The sequence below is a fragment of the Balaenoptera ricei genome, chromosome 11, assembly GCF_028023285.1.
Source record: "Balaenoptera ricei isolate mBalRic1 chromosome 11, mBalRic1.hap2, whole genome shotgun sequence".
Lineage (NCBI taxonomy): Eukaryota > Metazoa > Chordata > Mammalia > Artiodactyla > Balaenopteridae > Balaenoptera > Balaenoptera ricei.
In genome coordinates, this window is record NC_082649.1 from 85,719,184 (window position 1) to 85,742,056 (window position 22,873).

Here is a 22,873-nt window from a genome sequence, read left to right on the forward strand (position 1 = left end):
AGACTAGCTTCACACAACATAATGAATCTCACAATATTTAGCAAAGAAGCAAGACCCAAAATAATATATACATCACCATCCCATGTATGTAAGTTCGAAAGCAAGCAAAATGAAACTACAGAGAATCATACATAGGTGATACAGTATAAAGCAAAACAAGAAAATATGTTCCATACAGCCCAAGTACCTTTGGGGAAAAGAGAGGATTTTTATTGGGAAAGGGGGGTCCACTACACAATCGGGGTGGGGTGGGATCCTGGCAACATTCCTCATGGGGTGTGGTTATGTGGCTGTGTAATTTCTAATTTGTTCTTTAAACCATTCATACATGTTTTACACATCCTTCCGGGTGATATAATTCACATCAAAAACTAAGTCAAATATGGTTAGTGGGTGAAAGGGAGGGTACCGATGAGGAAGCCCATTGCCATTTAGAGGGCAAGTGTTCGAAACACTGGTGCATTATTCTTCAGTTAATCCTGATCATTTTCAGAGTTTAGAACCTGAAGGATTTCACGTCTGAGCGGACTGACAGTAGCTGAATGCTTATTTGTTCACCCTCCGAAGAACCCCTGCGGGGGAATTTGCCTGGGAGCCAAGGCCACGTGGATCCACTGAGCTGGCCGGGGCAGCCAGGTCTGGCTTGGGCAGAGAAGGCCCCTCCTGGGGCTGACAGGCAGGCAGGGTGGGAGGCTGGGTTTATATGAATGAGGATCAACCTCAGAATCCCAAGGGAGGGCCTCTAAATAGTCGGGAGGTGAGCAAGCCTGGACGGAGATGTCTCTGCCTCATCCCAGCAGGAAACGCACTCACCCTGTCTGGACATTCTTTTTTTTTTTTTAAATTTATTTATTTTTGGCTGCGTTGGGTCTTCCTTGCTGCAGGTGGGCTTTCTCTAGTTGTGGCTCACGGGCTCTAGAGCGCAGCCTCAGTAGTTGTGGCACACGGGCTTAGTTGCTCCGCGGCATGTGGGATCTTCCCGGACCAGGGCTCGAACCCGTGTCCCCTGCATTGGCAGGCGGATTCTTAATCGCTGCGCCACCAGGGAAGTCCTGTCTGGACGTTCTTGACCCGAATGCAATGGAAGTGTTATTTTAAAGACGAACTTGACCAGAACTGCCAAGAGGGACTGCTTTCTCCAGGTCCTAGCCAAAGACAATGCCCGTAAATCTACAAGACTTGCTCCTTCTCAGTAACAAACCAGAAATTGCTATTCTTCATCCTTTCAGGAGGAATTCAGATGCCACAATGAAGAACACTGCGTTTTATCTAATTATCTAGGCTGATAATTAGATAAAATACCTCATAATACCTCCTTTAGGTATTCCAAGTTCCTATTCTGACAGTTTTCTAGAAGGAAGCGGCCCATGACCCACCATTTAGCCACCGCAGCTCTTTTTCCCGTGATGATTCCTTTTGGCATTCCCAAGCCCCCTTTCACGGGCTCTTGTTTTTCTTTACTGACCGCAAAAGCCCTGTAGGAATGTGCCAACCTCACTCATTTTTGAGAGAGCCACATGGCTGGCAAAGCTGAGGCCACCCTTTGTGTGTGCTGGAGCAGTTGTGTGGAAACAGCCACCCCCAGCAGATGTGTGCACCTGTTTGTGCCTAATTGGGAACTTGCCCACAGTGACAATCAGCCACCTGCCATTCTCAGGCTGGAGGACGAGGGAGTGAGAGCAATTAGCAAACTGTGGTGCTGGCACTTCTGGAGCAAACAGATCACTGAATGAGATCCCTCAAAGATGGGAGCTGTCAATGCTTGGTGTGGAAGCATCCTTAGGTTTCTAGGACAGTTTAAAAAAAAAAAAAAAAAAAGCCCAAGCCCCAAACTTCCCTTTTCTTTTTGATGCTAACGCTCTTCCTTATCTGAAATTCCAAGCGAAGGTGCCTAAAAAGCACGTTAAGTATAACGACCCAACGGAAATGAGCGTAGAAACATCACCAAGACATAAATTAAGCTCTTTAAAAAGTAACTTGGGACTGGAGTCTTGCATGAGTATAACTCATGCATATGCAAATGTAAAAAAGCTATAGTTAACGCCTGTTGAATACTCAAGATAAAGTCTACCATGTAGCCTAAGGGGCCTCCAAGATCTCAAGCAAGTTGTCACAGCTGGGAGCTCTATTTAATACTGTGCTATGTGCAAGCTAAAGATTTACTCTCTTTAGGAACTGGTGTAAATTAGAAACGTTTGCCAGTCTTCTGGAGTTGCCTGTACAGAGGCTGGTGATAAGCCACTTCCTTATCTATGCTTGCTAGAGAGCTGGGGTGGCCGTCAAAGTTTTGCACTATACTGAAGGAATGGGCCATGGCAATGATCATAACAGCCAGAAAAACTGTATTTAATGTCTGTTAAATGGTGTAACAGGTGTCAACTCAATTACTAAAGCATTCCAGCTGGATCCAGTGTTTAAGGAGGGCAGCTTGCTTAAACATGCCATTATTAGAAGGATCTTGGATACTGAATATAAACACTAATTTCCTCGACTAATCTACCAGCGTTGATCAACACCTTGGTAGTTAGCAGTTTAAGGTATGTTCTCAGTTTACTTAGAGCATTTGTTCACTGGCCAGACTGCCTTCACATCACCTTTTTTTAATTTAAAAAAAATCATGTTTCTTTCAGTTATCTGGGAACTTGGCCTTCAGTGATGAATCTAGTTTATTATCTCCTTGACTTAATAACTAGAGAGTTCTAACAGTAAATTTCTCTCCACTAATTCCTAGGTAAAGGGATATTAAAGGTTGACAAGCATGAGAAAACACAGTAGTTCTTACAATCCCCTGACTAGCAGCATCCGTATTATCTGAGAACTTGTTAGAAATGCAAATTCTTGGGCCAACCCCAGACCTACAGAATCAGGAGGGCAGAAGGTGGGACCCAGCAATCTGTTTAATAAATGACTTGAGAACCACAGGAACAGAATAATAGAATAAACACATCATAAAACAAAGGGAGGGCTTCCCTGGTGGCGCAGTGGTTGAGAATCTGCCTGCTAATGCAGGGGACACGGGTTCGAGCCCTGGTCTGGGAAGATCCCACATGCCACGGAGCAGCTGGGCCCGTGAGCCACAACTACTGAGCCTGCGCGTCTGGAGCCTGTGCCCCGCGACGGGAGGGGCCGCGATAGTGAAAGGCCCGCGCACCGCGATGAAGAGCGGTCCCCGCACCGCGGTGAAGAGTGGCCCCCACTTGCCTCAACTAGAGAAAGCCCTCGCATGAACCGAAGACCCAACACAGCCAAAAATAAAATAAATAAAAAAAAAAAAAACAAAAAAAAACAAAGGGAGATTTTCAAGAAAGAGATAGCAATCTACAGTTTAAAACAGGAAAGAAGGTCAAAGAGGCTGAGGACAGCCCAGGAGGTTAGTTTCACGAGACTCTTCAAGGCTGACCCAGCAGTTACACAGAGTGGATACCTTCATTCAGTCCCTAAAAAAGAAATGCTTTGAACGACAGCTCACACTCACTGAGCATTACCAGGTTTCAGAGACTGGACAAAAACCTCTCTCTACAGGTTATGCTATTATCACCAGCATCCCCATTACACAGATGTGAAAACTGAGATTTAAGAGAGATTGAAACTCACACAGCAAGAAAGTAGCAAATATGACTCCAAGCCTGTGCCTGAACCACTCTGCCTAACTCCTCTAATTCCGAAAAGAGACAGAAAATGGGGGGAGGAGGAGGTGAGGAGGAGACCGAAGGCTTTTGCCAGCTTAACTCGAGGCTTCAGAATTTATAATTATAGTGGCCTCTCATCGATTCTACTAAAGTTAGTTTCTGGGACTTCCCTGGCGGTCCAGTGGTTAAGAGTCCGCGCTTCCACTGCAGGGGGGCACGATTCCTGATGGGGGAACTAAGATCCCGCATGACGCGCGGTGTGGCCAAAAAATAAAATAAAAAAAATAAAAAAATAAAAATAAAGTTAGTTTCTTCGGTGAGGATAGGCTGCATTTTTTAAACTAGATAATCTGGATTAGCCAAAAACTGGATTAAACCACAAAGATCTGAACACAGATAAGAAGACTTAATATGTGTTATCACTGAATGTTTCTTAAACCCAACCCAAACCACTACAGTCTATAGTTGTCCCCTGATAGCAAAGATACCAAATTTAGTTTAAAAAAATTTGTTTTAAGAGCCACAAAATCAGACCCCAGTCATTTTCAGCAGAATTTTAAAACAGGGCACCCAAACCCGCCTGAGAAGCCCAACACCCAACAAAGTTTCCTTAAAACACACGAGGTGTTCCTGAGGCCTGATTTTTTAATCTTGACTAAAAACTTCATAGTAAAATCTCTACCCCTGTCGAGTTCTCTCTTTTAGAGGACAGAGGGCTTGGGAGGAGCTGCAGAAAGTTGGAAACAAATTGTCATCATTCATAGTCAATCATACACCAAGGCAGAAAGCTAGGGCTCAAATCCACCCCATTCTAAAGCCACCACTGATTGTTGCAGACAGTTTAGTCAAACTGCTCACAGACTGAGACGATTTCATAATAGCTAAAATAAAGTGCCCTCCTCACTTTCCACCCCTCCAGACCAAACCCTGCCAGCTGGTTTAGGCGAGCTGAGTTGGTGTGTCCGACCCTGAGTTCACAGACGGGGGAAAACAGGGCCCGCTGACGTTAAGGACTTACCCAGGGGCGCCTCGGGGAGGTGGCGCTAGATCGAGAGGACCAGTGGCTGCTTGACTGGTTCTCCGGACTCCAGGTCAAAGTGGCGCAGCCGGGGAGGAGAAGGAAGCAGAGGAGGGAACTGGAAAGCCAGGAGGAGAGAGGAGGGGGAGGGGCCGGAAAAGCCAGGCGGGCTGGGCCAGACCTGGCCCCCTCCCCTCCCAAGTCACAGGGTCTTTCCAATCTTGGAATTTTCTTCCCACCCCATTTAAACAGTTCTTGATCACGCCTCAAGCCAAATCAGGTGGTCACCATTTGCAGAGCGGAAAGTGAGACCTGAAAGGAGCCCTTCTCCTGGCCTCCCCTTAAAGCTAGGGATGCTCCCCACCACTTCTGCGAGAAGGAGGGGTGCCCTCCATTCATCTTAACCCAATGAAGCTCCTTCCCTGGGGATCAGGTGTGAGCACACGTTTCTAGGCTGCCTCTAGTTTGCAGCTCCCTCCGACCACTCAGCCCCTTCACAGGACAATAAACGAAACTCTTGCGGCTTTAAAGGAGACTGTCCTGGGCATGTGCTGTGTGGCAGACAAGTGCTCAGCATTTTACTTATAAAAAATACAAAAAAAAAGGAACTCATTTAATCCTTATGGCGAACGTAGATGTAGGTGCCATTTCTAACTTACAGATAAAGAAACTGAGGTTTAGAGAGGTCACCTGGCTGCCCACTGTCCCACCAGAGCTGGCACATGGGCAGCCAGGGTTGGGACACAGGCTACTGCAAAGCTGCCACATACTTAGAAACAAATCAACAGAGCGGTCTACCAGCTGGCCCTAGACTTGTAATGTGCAGTAATAAGGTAAGGCCTTAGAACTGGATACAGTCCCAGGTCTCCATGTTTGTAGGACGTTTGTGGTCTTAGATAAACTAACCTTTGTGAGCCTCAGTTCCTCATTATAAAGACAGGGATAGTGACCTGTTTTATAGGGTTCTTGGGAAAATGCTATGAAGCTGTGTTGCTATGAAGGCACTTGCCTATGTTCAATAAATGTGTTCCTTCATTTCTGATCACAGCCCATGAAACCAACAATTATAAACACTTTATTTCTACCATTCTCAGAACAGGCTGCGGGTGGATTATTACCACTGAGAAGAATCCCCAGTGGGCCATCTAGATTAGAGTTGCCAGATTAAATATTTAGAACACACACTCAAAAAGTTATTCGTTGTTTATTTTATTTGCTCAACCTGGCAACCCTAAGGGCTGGTAATAAACCACATGGGAAAAGAACTTTGGAAGTGACTTGGCAAGTCCCAGGTTGTAAGCGGCTTTAGGATTGGCTCAACAGAACCCACAGTAACTGGTGGAATTTCAGCCTTGAAACTTGCTCTTCCAACATCATGACCAATCCATGGAATTTGTGTCCGATCCTCGTCATCTCAGCACTCTACCAAAGAGACAAGAAACCGGCGTGTGTTCTGGGAAACACAGCGTCCACTCAGCTAGAATTCCGTTGCTGTTAAATTTTTGTCTGTGGCCTAACTTGTAACAAAGGACGAATTACTCTGTCCATCTGCGTGCTTGATAGGGATCAACTGTCAAACTACCTTTTTTTTTTTTCTTTAAGTCTAAAGAATTTCTAATAAAAATGAAAATGTGATGAGAGATTTTTCTAAACATTAGTCAGCTTGCCAAGGATTCTGATCCTTTCAAACTTCAACTCTTTTAGAAGAAATGTAATCCATAAGGATGACTTTGGCTGAGAATTAGGTTAACATGAAAATTTGTAAATATTTAAAATAAAAACATTTTAGAAATTCATAGAGACAGAGGGTAGAATGGTGGTTGCCAGGAGTTGGGGGGAACCCAGTGAGATTCCAAGGTCTGAGCCAGCGCTGATGACATTCCATTGCTGCCAGAAACAAGCCATGAAGAACTGCCTGGCATGCGGGTCCAGGAGTTCGCCAAAGTCTAACTGCATTTGCATTATCAGCCCAAAGCAGTAGATATTGTTAAACATCTTTTGGATTCACTCTTGAGGAATTAAAGCAGTAGATACTGTTAAACATCTTTTGGATTCGCTCTTGAGGAATTATCAAGTGGAAAGGCTGAGTAGAAATTCAGAGGATGGGGGTTAAAATCCAAGTACCACCATATGTGGGAAAGATATGTGACCGTGATCACTACGTCTGCCTCCACATCTGCAGAACAAGGATCTCAACGGCTACAATTTGAGGATCAGATGATAAAAGTACCCAGGAATACCTGGCACCTAACAGATGATGATGAAAGCAGGGTGCACAGTGGTGGAGTGAAAACAGCATGACCTCTGCCATCAGATGGCTTGAGTTCAAACCCTAACTCCATATGGTAACCAGCTGTATGACTTGGGCAAGTTACTCAACTTCTCTGAACCTCAGTATCTTCATCTATAAAATGAGGTTAGGGACTTCCCTGGTGGTCCAGCAGCTAAGACTCCGCGCTTCCACTGCAGAGTGCGTGGGTTCGATTCCTGGTCAGGGAACTAAGATTCTGCATGCCGCAGGGTGCGGCCAAAAACAAATAAATAAATAAATGAAGTGCAAAATGTAAACATCGGGAAAAAAATTTCAAAAATGAAATGAGCATAATAATACTACCTAGCTCATAGAGCTGATACCAGGGTAGCAACTGAGTATTTAGGAAGCTTTCGGAAATGAGTATTCCAGGTGCCAGGCACTGTTCTAACCCTTTCACGTGTATTTTCTCTCGATTTTCACAATGCCCTTATGAAGTCAAGGTTGTTACTCCCCGTGCTTCAGACCTGGGCGATCATACATACTGAAATCAGAAAAGGGTAAGAGGTTCCCAGACATACATGCAAAAAGGCTGTTTTGCAGAATTCTGTGTGGTTCCAGCTTCCTCAATGGAGTACCCGTTTAGACACCTACAAGAGGACCCCTTCTTTAATAATCCATTCAACACCCGGGCCTTCTCAATGCCTTACAGTTTTCAACAACCAGGACCAAGCTACAATTTGCAAGGCCCAGTGAAAAATCAAAATGTGGAGCTTCTTTGTGAAAAAATCATGGAGAATTCCAAGATTTCAAGACAGAAGAGCATCAAACCAAGAGTGGCGTGCTTCCGAGCAGGGGGCCCTGTGTGATTGCCCAGGTCACACATCCATGACGTCGGCCCTGCCAACAGCTTTTTCCCTGGTAGGTTTCCACTGTCTTAATTGCTTCCTTTCTGCCTGCCCAGCCTCAGGCGCCTGTGCCGAGAACTGAATGAGCCTGTTCACAAAGGCATGCAGGCCCCTGGGGGCCAGCAGGTTCTGGACAGGGCCTCCCACATACGGGGAGAATCACGGGCTTGCTGCTCTGGGGTGGCAGGGAAGGGCTTTAAGCCTTGGTTTGGGAAGTTTCCGTTAGGCCAAGTGGGTAGCGTTCCATGAATCTTACATTCATTTTGAAAAAGGACGCAGTGCAGGAGATCTGCAGGTCACTGTGCTAAGCTCTGAGTTTTTTAACAAGACAAAATAACATTTAAAGAAATTCTGACATAAGCGCTATATTTTCATTTTCAATAAATGAAAACACACTGACATGCAAAGAAGAAGGAAAATTGTAAACATTTCTATCCCCACCATCCCAAGACAACTGTTAGTCATGACAATAGTACCCGCTTAATTTTTTTTACCCCTACCATAAACCGGGCAGTGCGCAATGCACTATTAACACTGTATTGCAAATTTGAAAGCTGCTAAGAGAGTAGATCTTAAACGTCCTCATCACAAGGGAAAAAAAATTTTTTGTAACTATGTGTGGTGTTGGATGTTAACCAGACTTATTGCGGTGATCATTTTGCAATACATACAAATACTGAATCATTATGTTCTACACCTGAAACTAACATAATGTTACATACCTCAATAAAAAAACCATATCTCAATAAAAAAAATTTTTTTATAAAAGAACTGTAATTATTCCCACTTACAGATAGGAAACTGCAGCTTAGAGATGTTTAGTAACTCAGCTAAGATTATTCACCAGTGAGAAGTGGGATGTGGAATCCAGTTCAGCTTTGCCTAACTTCAGAATCCACTCTACAACAGTCTATGTGGTAGAGAGATCTGTAGGTGTGCAGAAAGAATATACTAGAAATTCTTTCTTTCTTTTTTTTTTTTTTTGGCTGCACCACATGGCTTGCAGGATCTTAGTTCCCCGACCAGGGATGGAACCCTGGCCCCAGCAGTGAAAGCGCCGAGTCCTAACCAGTGGACTGCTAGGGAATTCCCAATACTAGAACTTCTAACGATATTTATTTTTATTCATTCTTGGAACATGTTACTCTATCTCTTTCCTTTTGATGCATTACTCTTTTGTGAACATTTTATAATGTATGTGATGTCAATATAGTTCTACATGTACATAACTATATAATTAAATAAATAATTAACAGTAAACATATATTGAGAATGAAAGGGGCTGTATGAACAAAAAAATTTAGGGGCTCCTGCACGACGCTACAACTTAAGGACCAGTTTTTATATCTGTATCATGTATTTGAACATATTGGTATATATAATTTTTTTATAAAAATGGATAATACATACGCTTTTTTCCTACTTCCTATATTATAATCATTTTTCCGTGTCAATAAATATTCACCTACAACAATATTTTAATGTAAGTATTGGGCTCCTCAAGTATTAATTTTGGTAAGTAAGATCTGATGATTTAGAACAAGGATCTGATACCCATCCTTCATTCCTATGCGTCCACCCCACCCCCACTCCAATGAACAGTAGAATATAATTAACTATCTGGAAGCCAGGGATTCTTCTTAAAAATGCATCTCTCTTCCCAAAAGAACTGAAATCAGGGTCTCAAAGAGATGTTTACCTATTTTTGTTCATATCAGCATTACTCATAAGAGCCCAAAAGTGGAAGTAGACCAAGTATCCCTCCATGGCTGAATGGATCAACGAAGTGGTATATACATACAATGGAATATTAGCCTTAAAGTACAGGAAATTCTGACACACGCTACAACATGGATGAACCCTGAGGACATCACGCTGAGTGAAAGAAGCCAGTCATAAAAAAACAAATACTGCATGATTTCACTTCCATAAGGCATCCAGAAAAGGCAAATTCATAGAGACGGAAAGTAGAATGGCGGCTGTTAGAGAGGCTGGGGGCGGAGGGGAGAGGGGTTATCATTTAATGGGCACAGAGTTTCCATTTTGCAAGATGACAGATCTTGGAGATGGATGCGGTGATGGTCGCACAGCAATGTGGATGTACTTAATGCCACGGAACTGTGCACTTAAAAATGGCTGAGATGATAAAACAATAATAGCAACATCATCTAAAATGCATCTCAGTATACTAGATGGGGCTTAGCGGAACCAAACTCCCAAGTACTAAGTCTCCATTCTGTACCGGGCACCCTGCAAGGTGCTTGATCTCACTCAATCCTCACAACGAATCTCTGAAAGAAAAGGGACCTTAGGTTCAGATGGCTTTAAAACTGGCTCAAGGTCACACCACTAGCAGATGAGGAGGGCTTGTCTCACTCAAACTCATGCCTGCCTGTCTGAGTCCAAGGCCCAGGCCTTTCTCCAGTGTCTCTTATAAAGGATGTAGAAGGGCTGTGGCTCAGGAATAAAAGGAAGGCCGGAAACTCAGTCTGCCTCCATCACAGCCCTTGCTTGGTCCAATGCCTCTCACGTTGTAGGTATTAGGTGTTCAATCTACAAGAGTGAATAAGGTCGAGCAATGAGAAGAAGACAAGGTATTCCAAAGGCACTGCTGACTGAGTGCTCATTTCCGGCCTTCTCACTCTTAAGTTATGTCCTCAAGTGACTAATATTAGACTCGGGGCCACTCCAGTGATAACACCACTTACCATGGTAGAGTCCACTGCCTGCTGTCCTCACTGCCTTCTATCAGGGACAGCAAGGATCCATGGAGGCCTCCTGATACAAGTGTAAGACAAAATGGTAAATCTGAGATGGTCAGGGAGACCTGGGGACTGTAGGTCTGGTCCTGTCAACCTGAACTGTCATGGATATGTCACTTGTTAGTTCATCAGCTACGAAAGGAGGGTTCCAATACATAATATTGGGCAGCCCTAACATTCTCTGCATAGAGCAGATGAAAAAGCACCCACCGTATGGGATGGATGATTCCTTCCAAATTCAGGGCTCTTCAGAAAAAGCAAGTTCAGAACTTGATGAATGTTTACCCCAAGAGTTACTGGAATTAAAATCGAGGGATGCAATAATCTGGCAAGGAGTACAAAGGAAAGGTTTGCCAAAACTGCTTATCTTTTAAAGGCATTTTAATACTGAGCTTTCAGAGAATAAATAATCCCCTGCTTCACAAAGTGAAGTCCATAGAACAATGGTCTGGCAGGAGGCTCACACATCAGGGACAAATAAGTGTTGGAAACACTGTTTATGTGTCTTCTTCTGGGAGATCCGCCATGCACGTGAGCAGATTCGAACTTCATCGAAAAGAACTTTGTTTAGCTTTTAACCACGTATTTCCCACACTTATTTGTCTGCGGTTCCCTATGTGTTGTTATCTTGTTTGTTTACTCAACATAGCAACTCTAAACATCTGGCCAAGCCATGGGGAAATGTTAAACCATAATATGGTAATATAAATATAATCCACACAAAATTTCTTAATCTCACTTGTAACGTGGGAATAATATTCCACCAACCTCATGGATGGAGACGACAATTAATGAGTTAATGTTTGTAAAACATGTAAAACAGCCTGACACGTAGAATTATTTACAAGTCATTAAAAATAAATGAAATATTAATGTGCTGAACTGATTAATAAAAGAACCTATTTGTATCCTTAAGTCAAACCTTAAAGTAGAGTCATGACACCGGGAGAGAGAAAAGCCATTTCTTAATAGGTTTTTCACAAAAGTGTTTTGCTGATTCATTAAAGCCCTGGCCTGAAATCAGACAGAAACGTTAAGCTTCTGTCAAGTCAGCCTTCTTTATTCTGCCAGCAAGGAAGGTAATGATTCTTACAAGTTTGTGTTAGGATACGAAAAAGGAGACTCCTGACAAAGGTCCAGAGCATGAGGCGTGGAGTCCTAATTGGGCCACTCTCTAAGCCATGTGACCTAGACAGTCAACTACTTACTCCCTCCAAAGCTGTTTCCGTCTCTGTAAAATGGGGATACCAGTAGTACCTGTCATCACAGGATTGGTGGAAAGGTTAAACATATTAACAATAATAATAGTAATACCAAGTAATAGAGACAAAGAAACTGAGTTCCAGAGAGGTTAGTTACCCACAGTAATACAGCAAGTTCCTGGGTAATTAAATTCCAAAGCTCTTGCCTTCACTCCTGCCTCCCCACTGATGTGAATAAGGACATACTCAGCACAGCACCTAGCCCACGGGAGCTGCTATTTTTATCATGGTAACTGATTTCAAAGGTCCCAGAAATGGAATGATATTTTAGAGCTTTAAGTGATCTAGAGGTGTAAGAGTAGGAGAAGTTCTTTAAAGTCTTTGATTGTTCCCCCCCTCCCTTCATTAACTACTCTCAAGGCATCCAGAGAAGTTCCTCTCCCATGGGAAACAGCTGCTCCCAGTAGCACAGCTGTAAATTGTGAATTATTCCTTCCCATTTGAAGCTAGGTGACAATATGCCCTCATGGTGACCCAGTACTGAATTGTAAATTGTAGTCACTCACTCTTTCTTATAAGCAAAAAGTGCCCTAGTCACATATTTCCCTTAGTAATTTCCACCTTTCAGGATCTTAAAAAGAAAAGAAAATGCTTTGCTTTTACAAACTCATTTGTGGCTGGCTCAGTGATGAAACCTTGCCTCCTTGCCGTGTCAGCTTTCAGGAATCCTGTGTTTGTCTGTGTTGTGTTACCCGAGTAGCTTGTTATCTTTGCAGCTTAAGGGCTGACTTGGAAATTCAGGCTGTCAACTATTTAAAGAAAAAAGTCCCCATGCCACTATTTTAATTAACTTTCAGAGAGCAAGGTTTCCTACTGGTCATGATAATGTTAACTTAAAATACTCAAGGAAACAGGGCAGGAAACAAAATAGGGGAGGACTGTTGTTTTTAAAGGCATTCTAGGAAGAAGAGTTTGAGCAAAGCCATAAAGGCGAAATAGTGAAGGCACGTGAAGAAAAGAGAAGAGTATGTGAAGAAAAGAGAGGCAGAAACAGATATTAAGGAGTATGAGCTATAGCGTGTAGGTTAAAATGTATAATACAGATTATGTGGGGCCTTGAATGCCAAGTTAGGGTTTTGGAAGATGGGTGTCTGTGCAATGAGAAACTGTAAGAGATGTCTGGAAGTCAACAACAATGATCGCATTTATGTCTTAGTAAGATACCAGGGGGTTATGTGCAGGTGGTAGTATACAACGGAATCAGAACAGATCTGGGAGCTTACTGGCTATGTGACATAGTCTCTTTGGCCCTAAAATTTCCATCTATTAATTTGTTAAATGGTGGTGATAACAACTGTGGTGGGAATTGAATGAAATCAGGCGTTGACTTTTAAAATAATGTCATAGAAAGCAGTCAAAGAAACAACACACACACACATACTTTTACAGTCCGGCTGAGTGGAGGAGACTAAGGGCTGAGCAAGCCAGCGTTCTGATAAAGACAAGGAAAGAAGGGAGCTGTCTGACAGATGGAGAAAAAGGTGGGAGGGAAAAGAGAAAATCCTTAGAGATGATTCAAAAGAGAATGGTGGCTATTCAAGGGGAGACAGTGGAGGAGGAGTTGGTCTGGGGGCTGGGATGGTGGCGGGTTCAGCTTTGGAAATTCTAAATTTGAGAAAGAAGAAGATATTCACAAGGAGTGGGTGGACCAGAGCAGCCTCAAGAATCAGGTGTTCAATCACTGTTTTAATTGAAAAAGCCACATTGCCCTGGTCTAGGAGGGTAATAATTGGGGACCTTTTCTGATCCACAATTAAACCTCAGTGAAGTTCTAAAAGCTAAGAGCTGCAGCCACTGACATGTAAACAAACAGAGAAGTGGAATTCAGAATTGCCACTGAGGTAGCCCTTGATAGAAAGTCAAATTCTCTGGAAGGAAGGTCCCTGCCTAAGCACCTCTGCATCCTTGTTGCCTAGATGGGTGCGGACCCATTTCAGGCATTTAGTAGATGTCACTGGATAAAGCTATGACGTTTGTATAATTTTAGTTTAGCGGTATCAAGAATGCATAAATTCCATTTCAGCGCTTCATACTTTGCCTCCTTTGAGGAATTTCCCTTTGCTTGTTCCCCACCTGAGAAACATCACTTAAGAAAATAATCACAGGGACTTCCCTGGAGGTCCAGTGGTTAAGACTTCACCTTCCAATGCAGGGGGTGCGAGTTCGATCCCTGGTTGGGGAGCTAAGATCCCACATGCCTCCAGGCCAAAAAAACCAAAACATAAAACAGAAGCAATATTGTAACAAGCTCAAAAAAGACTTTAAAAAATGGTCCAAATCAAAAAATCTTAAAAAAAAAAAAAGAATCACAGACAACCCCAATCCCAACTACACACAGATGTTCATCAAAGCATTATTTATATCAGCAAAAAATGGGAAACAATTCATATTTAAAACAACAGGGGAGTGATAAATTATGTCCATCAATTTGATGGAATATGAAAGTGGCGACTGCAGGAACTGTTCTAAGTACTTTGTATATATTAATTCATTTAGTCATCATAGCAATTCTATGGGGTGTATACTATTTGTCCCATTTTACAGATGAGCAAACTGAGGCTTGGTGAGTTTAAATAACTTGTGCAAGATTATACAGGTAATAAGTGGCAGACCTGGGATTTGGGTGAGGCTTTCTGGTTCTAGTGTCTTTGCTCTGATCACTACACAACACTGCTACATGGTATTTTTAAATTTTTGGCCTGATTTTCTTAAATTAGTTTTATAACAAAACTTTGGAGGAAAAATACACCCTCTCCATTCAGGGGAGGAGGAGATCAGATAGGGAAGGGGTGGTGACAGTCAACCAAAATTCTGCTTCATTGTATACCCAATAACAAAAGTTCACATTTCCTATTCTTTCTTTCACCCTCATCAGCAATAACTAATGCTCGTAAAACAAACTGTAATCTACAAAGTCCTTAAACATCATTTGTAGCCTCAAAACTACCCTGCCAAGTCCCATTTTCCTTAATCCCAATTTACAGATGAGAAAACCAAGGCTGAGAATGGACAGAGGGCATTCAGGGTCACGGTGCTAGTTTCTTGATTCCTAGTCCCAAGCTCCTTCTACTACTCAGTGTGGTTTAGACAATTTCAAAACAGTGTCCTCCATTTCTTTAGTCTAGTAATCACTCAGGAAACCACCAGGAACACACTGAAATTAAGGAAAAGGATTGGTTTGGGCTTGGCCAGACTAACTCACCAACCTTGAAATCTTAGGGCTAAAACAACGTCTGTACTACCCAAGGACCATTCCTTCTAAGCCTTCTTCTGCCATAGGCAAGCGATCTTCCCTAAGGAAGGTTTGTGGAATCAATCTTTCTTTATGATTCTTTCCCCTGACATGTGATTACAGCTTCTTCAGACCCTCCTACATATCCCAAAAGCCTCTTCAGAGGTTGCCAAGAGATGGGACAGGATGATAATGATGAGGGCAATAATGATACTATAATAGTTAATAATAATAATAGCCAAAGTGTATAGAGAGCTTGCTACATGCCAGATACTGCCCTGGGCAATGTTTACATACAGTTAATCTCACAACGGACCTACGAAGGAGGTGCCATTTTCCTGATGAGGAAATGAAGCTCAGAGGGTGTCCATCACACGCTTGACCGGGAGAAAGTGGGGGAGGAAGGGTTAGCAGTTCACAGACAGCAGAGGCTGAGCTGTTGGCTCAGAAGCCCTCATTTATAAATCAACTTCAGACTCACCCCCCACACGATGGAATTCCTCACATATCTGATCTTCCTAGGAAACATGGCTCCTCCAGGGAAGACAACAGTGGAGAACACAGCCACTCTTGATGTTAATGACCTAGAGACTAATTTTTCCTCTTTTCATGCCCTGACATTTTCTTTTAATTAAAAAAAGTTTGGTGTTCATTGATCTTTATGATTCCTTCAAAGCATATTTCCTAACCTAAAAAAATTAAAAAAAATATATAGCACAAAACAGAGCTAAAAGGAGAGTGTGGTGAGTGGATCATGGTGTGTTGAGTGGAAGCCTCAGTCATTCTACCACATTAAATGGGCAGATGTGGAAAGTGCTTGGAGTTTCTGAGGTGAAGCATGACTCCACGAGTGGACGTTTTCAAGCTTGGAAAGCATTACTTGGTTATCAGCCTGTTAAGGAGCACACTAGTCAAAGACTTGGCTGGGAATGAGTACTAGTTGATCTGTAAATAATCTACAGGTAAGGTTTACCAGCAGTGGAACATTAACACTGTAGAGGCGAGGCTTTGTGGGTCGTTGGCCTGTGAGCTGCTTCGAATTGGAGGTCTTGCCTCCACCTTTAACCCTTTCTACTACCCCAACCGCAGCTATTGCATTAAAAGAACAGAATGGAGCAGATAGAGGGTGAATTCAAATATAAACACTCTGACAATTTGGCCAGTTAGGCAGTTAGAACCAGTAAGTGCCTCGGTGGCAACAATACAACTGTTAGGTCAAATATATGAAGGGTGAGGCCCCTTTAGGGCAGCTGCAAAAAGAAAGCCCCTATTAATCCCTTAACTAAGCAGCTGATGGATTTAATCTTTTTGTGCTTATGGTATAATTCTTCAAACACAGGATTATTGTAAGTTTAAAAAATCAGCACGGGCTACCCAAGTTTTTTATAGATTTCTTCATCTTGCTAACAGATGATGGAAAATAGAACTTTGGAGGACTTCTGAGTACAATCTGCTGTCACTCTGGCTTGGAAAGCTTCATTCCCGGATTCATTCACAAAAAGAATAGGTCTCTATTTGAAGAGGAAAGAGACCTCAGTCTCTCGCCTGGGGATCTACTTTCTTTTGATTTGCATCCATTGTTATTTAAAATAGCATTAAAAGATTCAGCTAGGGTTATTTTGCATAGTAATATCAGAAAAGGAACCATACCTGGTGTAATCCCCTTTGGCTTCCTGAAATAAAAAACAAAGATAGATGATCAATTTGTATTGATGTTGATTAAGCTAAAAGAATTTTACTCCCCATCATTTTCCCCTCTTAAAATGCCTGAGTTTTGTTTTGAAAACTTTTTCACAAGGAACACCTTCCCTACATATGACCCTGGAGAAGAAAGTGGCATTTAAGAAATCGCTATTACCCAATAATTATTTCTTGTTTTTAACAGAAGAGACAAATCTATCTGAAAAAGCATAGATGATTATTTCTCCTTTAATGTTTTGAAGATCACGAGATAAATGCTCGTCTTTCGGAGCAGCACACTTTTTAGTCTGGACTCAGACCGTTTAAACCATGACACAGGTAAATCAACACATGCCATTAGTTTTCTTTTTTTAAACCAGCATGGAACACACTGGTTTTCCAGCTATGTGTGCCTTTAAGAATTAAAGGGCTCTTTAACTCCACCTCAAGAAAAAGTATACAAAAGTTACTAAATTTAAATGCAAATTACAGTTGTTGTAACAACTGCAGCCTCCCAAATTCAAGCCACCGGAGCTCTTTGCTAGCAATATGGTCTTAACTCTTCTTCCTCAGTGAAGTCTAAGTTTCATTTTCTTCTGAGACATATCACACTCTCGCTCATGCAAACTACACTAAAACAGAAAACGGTGGCTCACATTTTATACTGGCAAACAACCAGGAGGCTTTAAAAAGCCGTCAGCCACTGGCCCATGCAAAAGTTTCAGAAGTGCAGGCAGTTCACAAAACCCAACAAACAAAAGGAGCGGGTAAGAGGCAGTTTGTCAGTTCTTACCTGTAAAATAAGCGCCGCTAACCTGAAGATAGTTTCGCTGTCTACTTCGATTTGCCCCTGTCGGTGGAAAAGGAAAACATCACTGAACACAGGCTGCCCTAGGTCGTAGCAAATGGCTGTGGAGTTGGGGAAGCTGTCACAGCTTGGTACCTTCAGTTTAGGATTGAACGCAGATCATACCATTGCAGGGGGAAGGGAGGGGGGCGTGGAGAGACGTATCCAGGGTTAAAGGGAAGCCACATTGTGTGTGTGTGTGAAGGAGAGAGAAAGAGTGCGCGCGCGCCCCAGCACTTTAATTAGCTGTGGGAAATTGTGTTTTGAGAGCAGTATTCTGGAAGGAACACACATGACTTTGAAACTGAAAATTAAGACAGCTTCTAAAATGAATAATTTTAACCTCTCCAAGTTCATTTTGAAGCTCTGATTTTCTTAGATTACTTTGTTCAGTGTTTTCCTGTGTCATAGCAGTTATTTTGGTACACACAATGCAAATATTATAAAAAATATAAGTTCTACTTCTGTGTCAATGAGACATTATTGAATTAATATTTATACTGTTATAGAGAAAATGTAAAGCCTTAAGAACCAGTTACAGGGCTTCCCTGGCGCAGTGGATAAGAATCTGCCTGCCAATGCAGGGGACATGGGTTCGATCCCTGGTCCGGGAAGATCCCGCATGCCGCGGAGCAGCTAAGCCCGTGCGCCACAACTACTGAGCCTGCGCTCTAGAGCCCACGAGCCACAACTACTGAGCCCGCGTGCCTAGAGCCCGTGCTCCTCAACAAGAGAAGCCACCGCAATGAGAAACTCGCGCACCGCAACGAAGAGTAGCCCCTGCTCGCCACAACTAGAGAAAGCCCACATGCAGCAATGAAGACCCAATGCAGCCAAAAACAAATTAGTTAAAATTTTTTTAAAAAGAACCAGTTAGAGAAAATGCTTGAGACAAAAATTCTGTTGCTTTATACTGAAGTTTGATGAACCCTAATTTATCATTTTTCCATGATTTTATTTTATTTTTCCTATTTTTTAACATTTTCATTCCCAGTAGTAAATCTGGTACTCATTCGACCCTCCCCACCACCACTTTATTTTTAAAATTTTATTTATTTAAAAAATTTATTTATTTTATTTATTTTTGGCTGCATTGGGTCTTCGTTGCTGCACGCCGGCTTTCTGTAGTTGCGGCGAGCGGAGACTACTCTTCGTTGTGGTGCGCAGGCTTCTCATTGCGATGGCTTCTCTTGTTGTGGAGCACGGGCTCTAGGCGCACGGGCTTCAGTAGTTGTAGCACACAGGCTCAGTAGTTGTGGCTCATGGGCTCTAGAGCACAGGCTCAGTAGTTGTGGTGCACAGGCTTAGTTGCTCCATGTAATGTGGGCTCTTCCCGGACCAGGGATTGAACCCATGTCCCCTGCACTGGCAGGTGGATTCTTAACCATCGTGCCACCAGGGAAGCCCTCCACTATTTTATTTTTTCAGCCTTTAAGATCCTAAAGAAAAATAGGAGTTTGAGGCTGTAACTAGCAGGAATACTTCTTCAGTTGCCTGGTACGGATGCGTAACTGTGTTGGGGTATTGCCTCTATCAATAACACTCACATGCACCTTCATTTATTTCGTTAAATGTGATGACATATGTAAATACCATTATTGCATTATGTGATAAATTACAACATTGAGTAGTAGAGGAGGGTCTCTATTAAAAAAAATTTTTTTTTTGGTGAGATGCTAGCTTGTAAGCATTAACACATGCTAAAACAATTCCATATAACCCCCTCCTTGCATAAATCCTGTATAATTAGTACTTGAAAGTGCATAGTGTTTAAGAACATGGGTCTGGAAATTGCCCTACACTTTTTTTTCTTTCTCCTTTCTACCTGTTGAATCTGAGCTGGAGAGTTTTCTAATTATACCAAGTGCATCAGTGGCGAGTAATTAAGTAGTTTTAAAGTAAATACACACTAGGTAGGTTTATAGAAGCACTTAGCTCAGTGAGAATTTCTGGAAGGTTTATGTTTTTCTCTCAAGTGGCCAAGTGATTTGATTGGGCTTCTCAAAAAAACAAGAACAACAACAACAAAAAACACCCAAAACTAGTAACAATAATTCTTTTAGAAGCCATAAAATAAAATAAACAAACCCCAAACCTGGGATATTACAATGTCAGCAGTGATAATTACCTGTGTTTCCCTTATATTTCATCCTCCAACAACTAAGTATCCCTTCTGAAACCTGAGGCAGTGGATCTGCTTCAAAGTTTTTTGCTTCAAAAGCTGACAGGCCCAGAGCCTTGGAATTCAAAGCTCGCCTATAATCTCTAGAAACAGATTATAAAATCAAAGAGAAGCCAGGTTGATTGCAGAAATCAATTGCCCTCTGTCTTTCAGGCAAGAGACAGTCGTTTTCTAATCTGGTGAAAGATGATGAAGCAGTTAATCCAACAAGTGAGGTGGGTGTTGATCGAGATTAAATTTTAGAAAAGCTAAATTCCTTATCTTCAAAGAAATAGAAACTCATGTGGGGCATGGGGGTGAGGGCTTCGCAGGGGAACTCAAGAACATGTTTGAGTTTAAACTAGACCTGAACTCGTTAAAGTCAAATTCGTCTTAAAATCAGAGAGAAGAGGCGAAGTGCGTTAGTTCAAATATTTTTTTAAAAAAAACTGAAGATGAATAAAATATATTGAAAATTATTGCCAACTCCTCTGACACCCTGGGACCCCTTTGCCTCCTCAGAACCTTAGATGAGTCATTGGAACAATATTTTAGACACCAACTTTTCAGTTTAGTAAATTAAAAGACCTCAAACAGATACTCTTAAGGAAGTTGCCAAATATTTCTCTACATTGGAAGGGTTATCAAATATTAAAAATGCTGAAATGAGGAGCTAAAGCATGAAAAGTACCAGGCTCAGACAGCTCCAGGGGAGAGGGGAGGCAAATACGAAGCTTGCCTGTGGACTTTTTCACCTACACAAGTGGCCCCAACACAATTCTGGTGGAGGAAGGCAATGGTGGTATGGAACAGTAGGGCCTTTGAGAAATCTCGTTCCAGGAAGAGAGGAAAATGCGTGGTTTGGCAAAGCCCCACACTCTTTTACAGGTCTTAGTCCCCACCTCACCTTTCAGTTAACCACCGTTCTGGAAATACAAGGCAACATATTTTAAGCTCTAAAACTGACTGTCCAGGTTACCTGACTTGTGCGTGGAGTTCACCAAACAATGGATTAATCAAGAATAATACTATTTTGCCTGGTTCTCAGTGATTTCATATGGTGCAATTTAATTAAGACTTATACAGAACTCTGGAGTTTCATGTCTGAAGGGTAAAACTTCTTTAGAAACTGCAGTCTGCTCTTGGATAGAACATTTCCTTTGCTTACAACCATGGCAACCGAGGTAACCTTATAGGTACTGGGCAAGCTAACACTTGAGAAAGGGATCACCTCAAAGACAGAGGTAATGGGATCCTTCAGTGGGTTTCCATGATTGTCAAGGATAAACAAAGAGAAGCAGAGGAGTGAATCAGGGGATGTGGCTGAATGCACAGAGGTAACGTGAAACAGTATCAAGTGCTAGTGCTATACTCCCAAAGCTCATTTAACTGGATTATGGATTCAATCACTAGGTCACTGGGTTCAGGCTCCACCTCGGACATCTCATTTTTGGTCCTTGACTTGTCGGCTCAGTTGACCAAGACATCATGCTAATGAGGGGAACTCTAGGTTTTGATTCCCAAGTGGGAAAGCAGAATAAAAGAAAGTTTTAAAACTTGAAAGCGACTTTTGTGAAAATATGACTCCTATGATTTTACAGATGATGGCACTGGGGATCAGGAGCAAGAAGTGTACTACTCAATCCTGCAGCACATGTTGACTCTGGACTCTTTCGACTTTACCGTGCTTTAATTAACTCCAGTGCAAATCTCACCAGGAAGCTTCTAAAGGCATGTAAAAATTGGAATCAGGTAAGATCAGAAAAATGATTCCAAATGCCACCTCCACTGTTGGTAGGATAGTATGTCACCATCAAACATACACACTCATATAGAATGGGAAAACTATTTCTGAAGACCTATTCTGCATTTTCTGTATTGATGTATTGATAGTACTCCATGGAAACTTATTCTGCACTATAGCAATGAACATTAATAACTTGGTCACAAATACTTAGGATGGAGAACTACTTGACAAAATGTTGAGAAACCTCAGTTTGTTTCCAAGTCTACTACTAATCATCTATTTTAGGGTTAAGTCTACCAAAAAACAAAAACAAAAACAAAAACAACCTGTAGAACACCAACAAAAAAAAGTAGAAGAAATGAAAGAGATAAAAAAAAATTACCATTTGCAACAGTCATAGTACTAATTGATTCAGGCAATACTCCTCAATAAATAAAAGCTATTGGGTGAAAGTTAGATGAGAAACAGAATATTTACATAATCACAAAGGATCTCTCCATAGGGGAGAATTAATTACAAAGGGGAAATGGTAACTTTTCAATGGTGAAACCTGACAGATACCATCTTAACCAAGGGATGAGATATCACCAATAATTGGGAAGACCAGCATCATGTGCCTCCTGATATGTTCTGAGAAGGATATAACTTCATCTATATACAGTGCTGTGCTGCTAAATGTAAATGTTTCACAACCAGAAATGGGGGAGGGGGTACAAGCTCTGATTTGTAGCATTTGTTGATTTCCATGGTATGAACATTCCCACCATGGCTGATTTCAAGCTACCAGTATGATATTACAGAACGTGGAGCTGGGAAGAGATGTGAGAATTGGCTCTCATAGATGGTACTAACTGGTTCTAGCACACCACTGGGTAGTATTTCTGCCAAAAATACATCACTAGAGCTAATCATGAGAAACCCTGAGACAAAAATCTGGCCCATACTCTTCAAAAATGTCTGTGTGATGAATGCCAGAGAAAGGCTGAGGAACTGTTTGAAAGCAAAGGAGACTAAAGAGTTATAACAACTAAATGCAATGTGTTATCCTGGATCAAGAGGAAAAGTTGTTATAAAGGCACTACTGATACAACTGGGTTGCATATTAGGCAATAGTATAGGTTCAATGCTAAATGTTCTGAATGTGATCATTGTTATATGGGTAAGAAATGTCCTTTATTCTAAGAAAGATACCGTGAAACATTTAGGGGTAAACAGTGTAACTTACTCTCAAATGGTTCAGAAAAAAATTACACACATTTGGAGGTGGGGGAGACACAGAGAGAGCATGAGTACAAATGTGGAACATGTCAACAACTGGTGAATTTGGTTTGATAGACATACATTTTGTGTGTGTGTGTGTGCTATTCTTGCAACTC

The 22,873-nt window shown here is 42.0% G+C and overlaps 1 protein-coding gene across 4 annotated transcripts in view; it reads right to left on the reverse strand.

Moving 5' to 3' along the window:
• Positions 1-22,873, reverse strand: part of FRMD4B (FERM domain containing 4B) — a 347,737-nt gene that overhangs the window by 52,495 nt on the left and 272,369 nt on the right. For all 4 annotated transcript variants that reach the window (XM_059940166.1, XM_059940162.1, XM_059940164.1 and 1 more), the window contains 2 exons: positions 17,536-17,592; positions 16,713-16,735 (listed from right to left, as the gene is read on the reverse strand). In XM_059940166.1, coding sequence (XP_059796149.1) covers positions 16,713-16,735; positions 17,536-17,592 — 80 coding nt within the window. The remainder of the gene's footprint in view (positions 1-16,712; positions 16,736-17,535; positions 17,593-22,873) is intronic.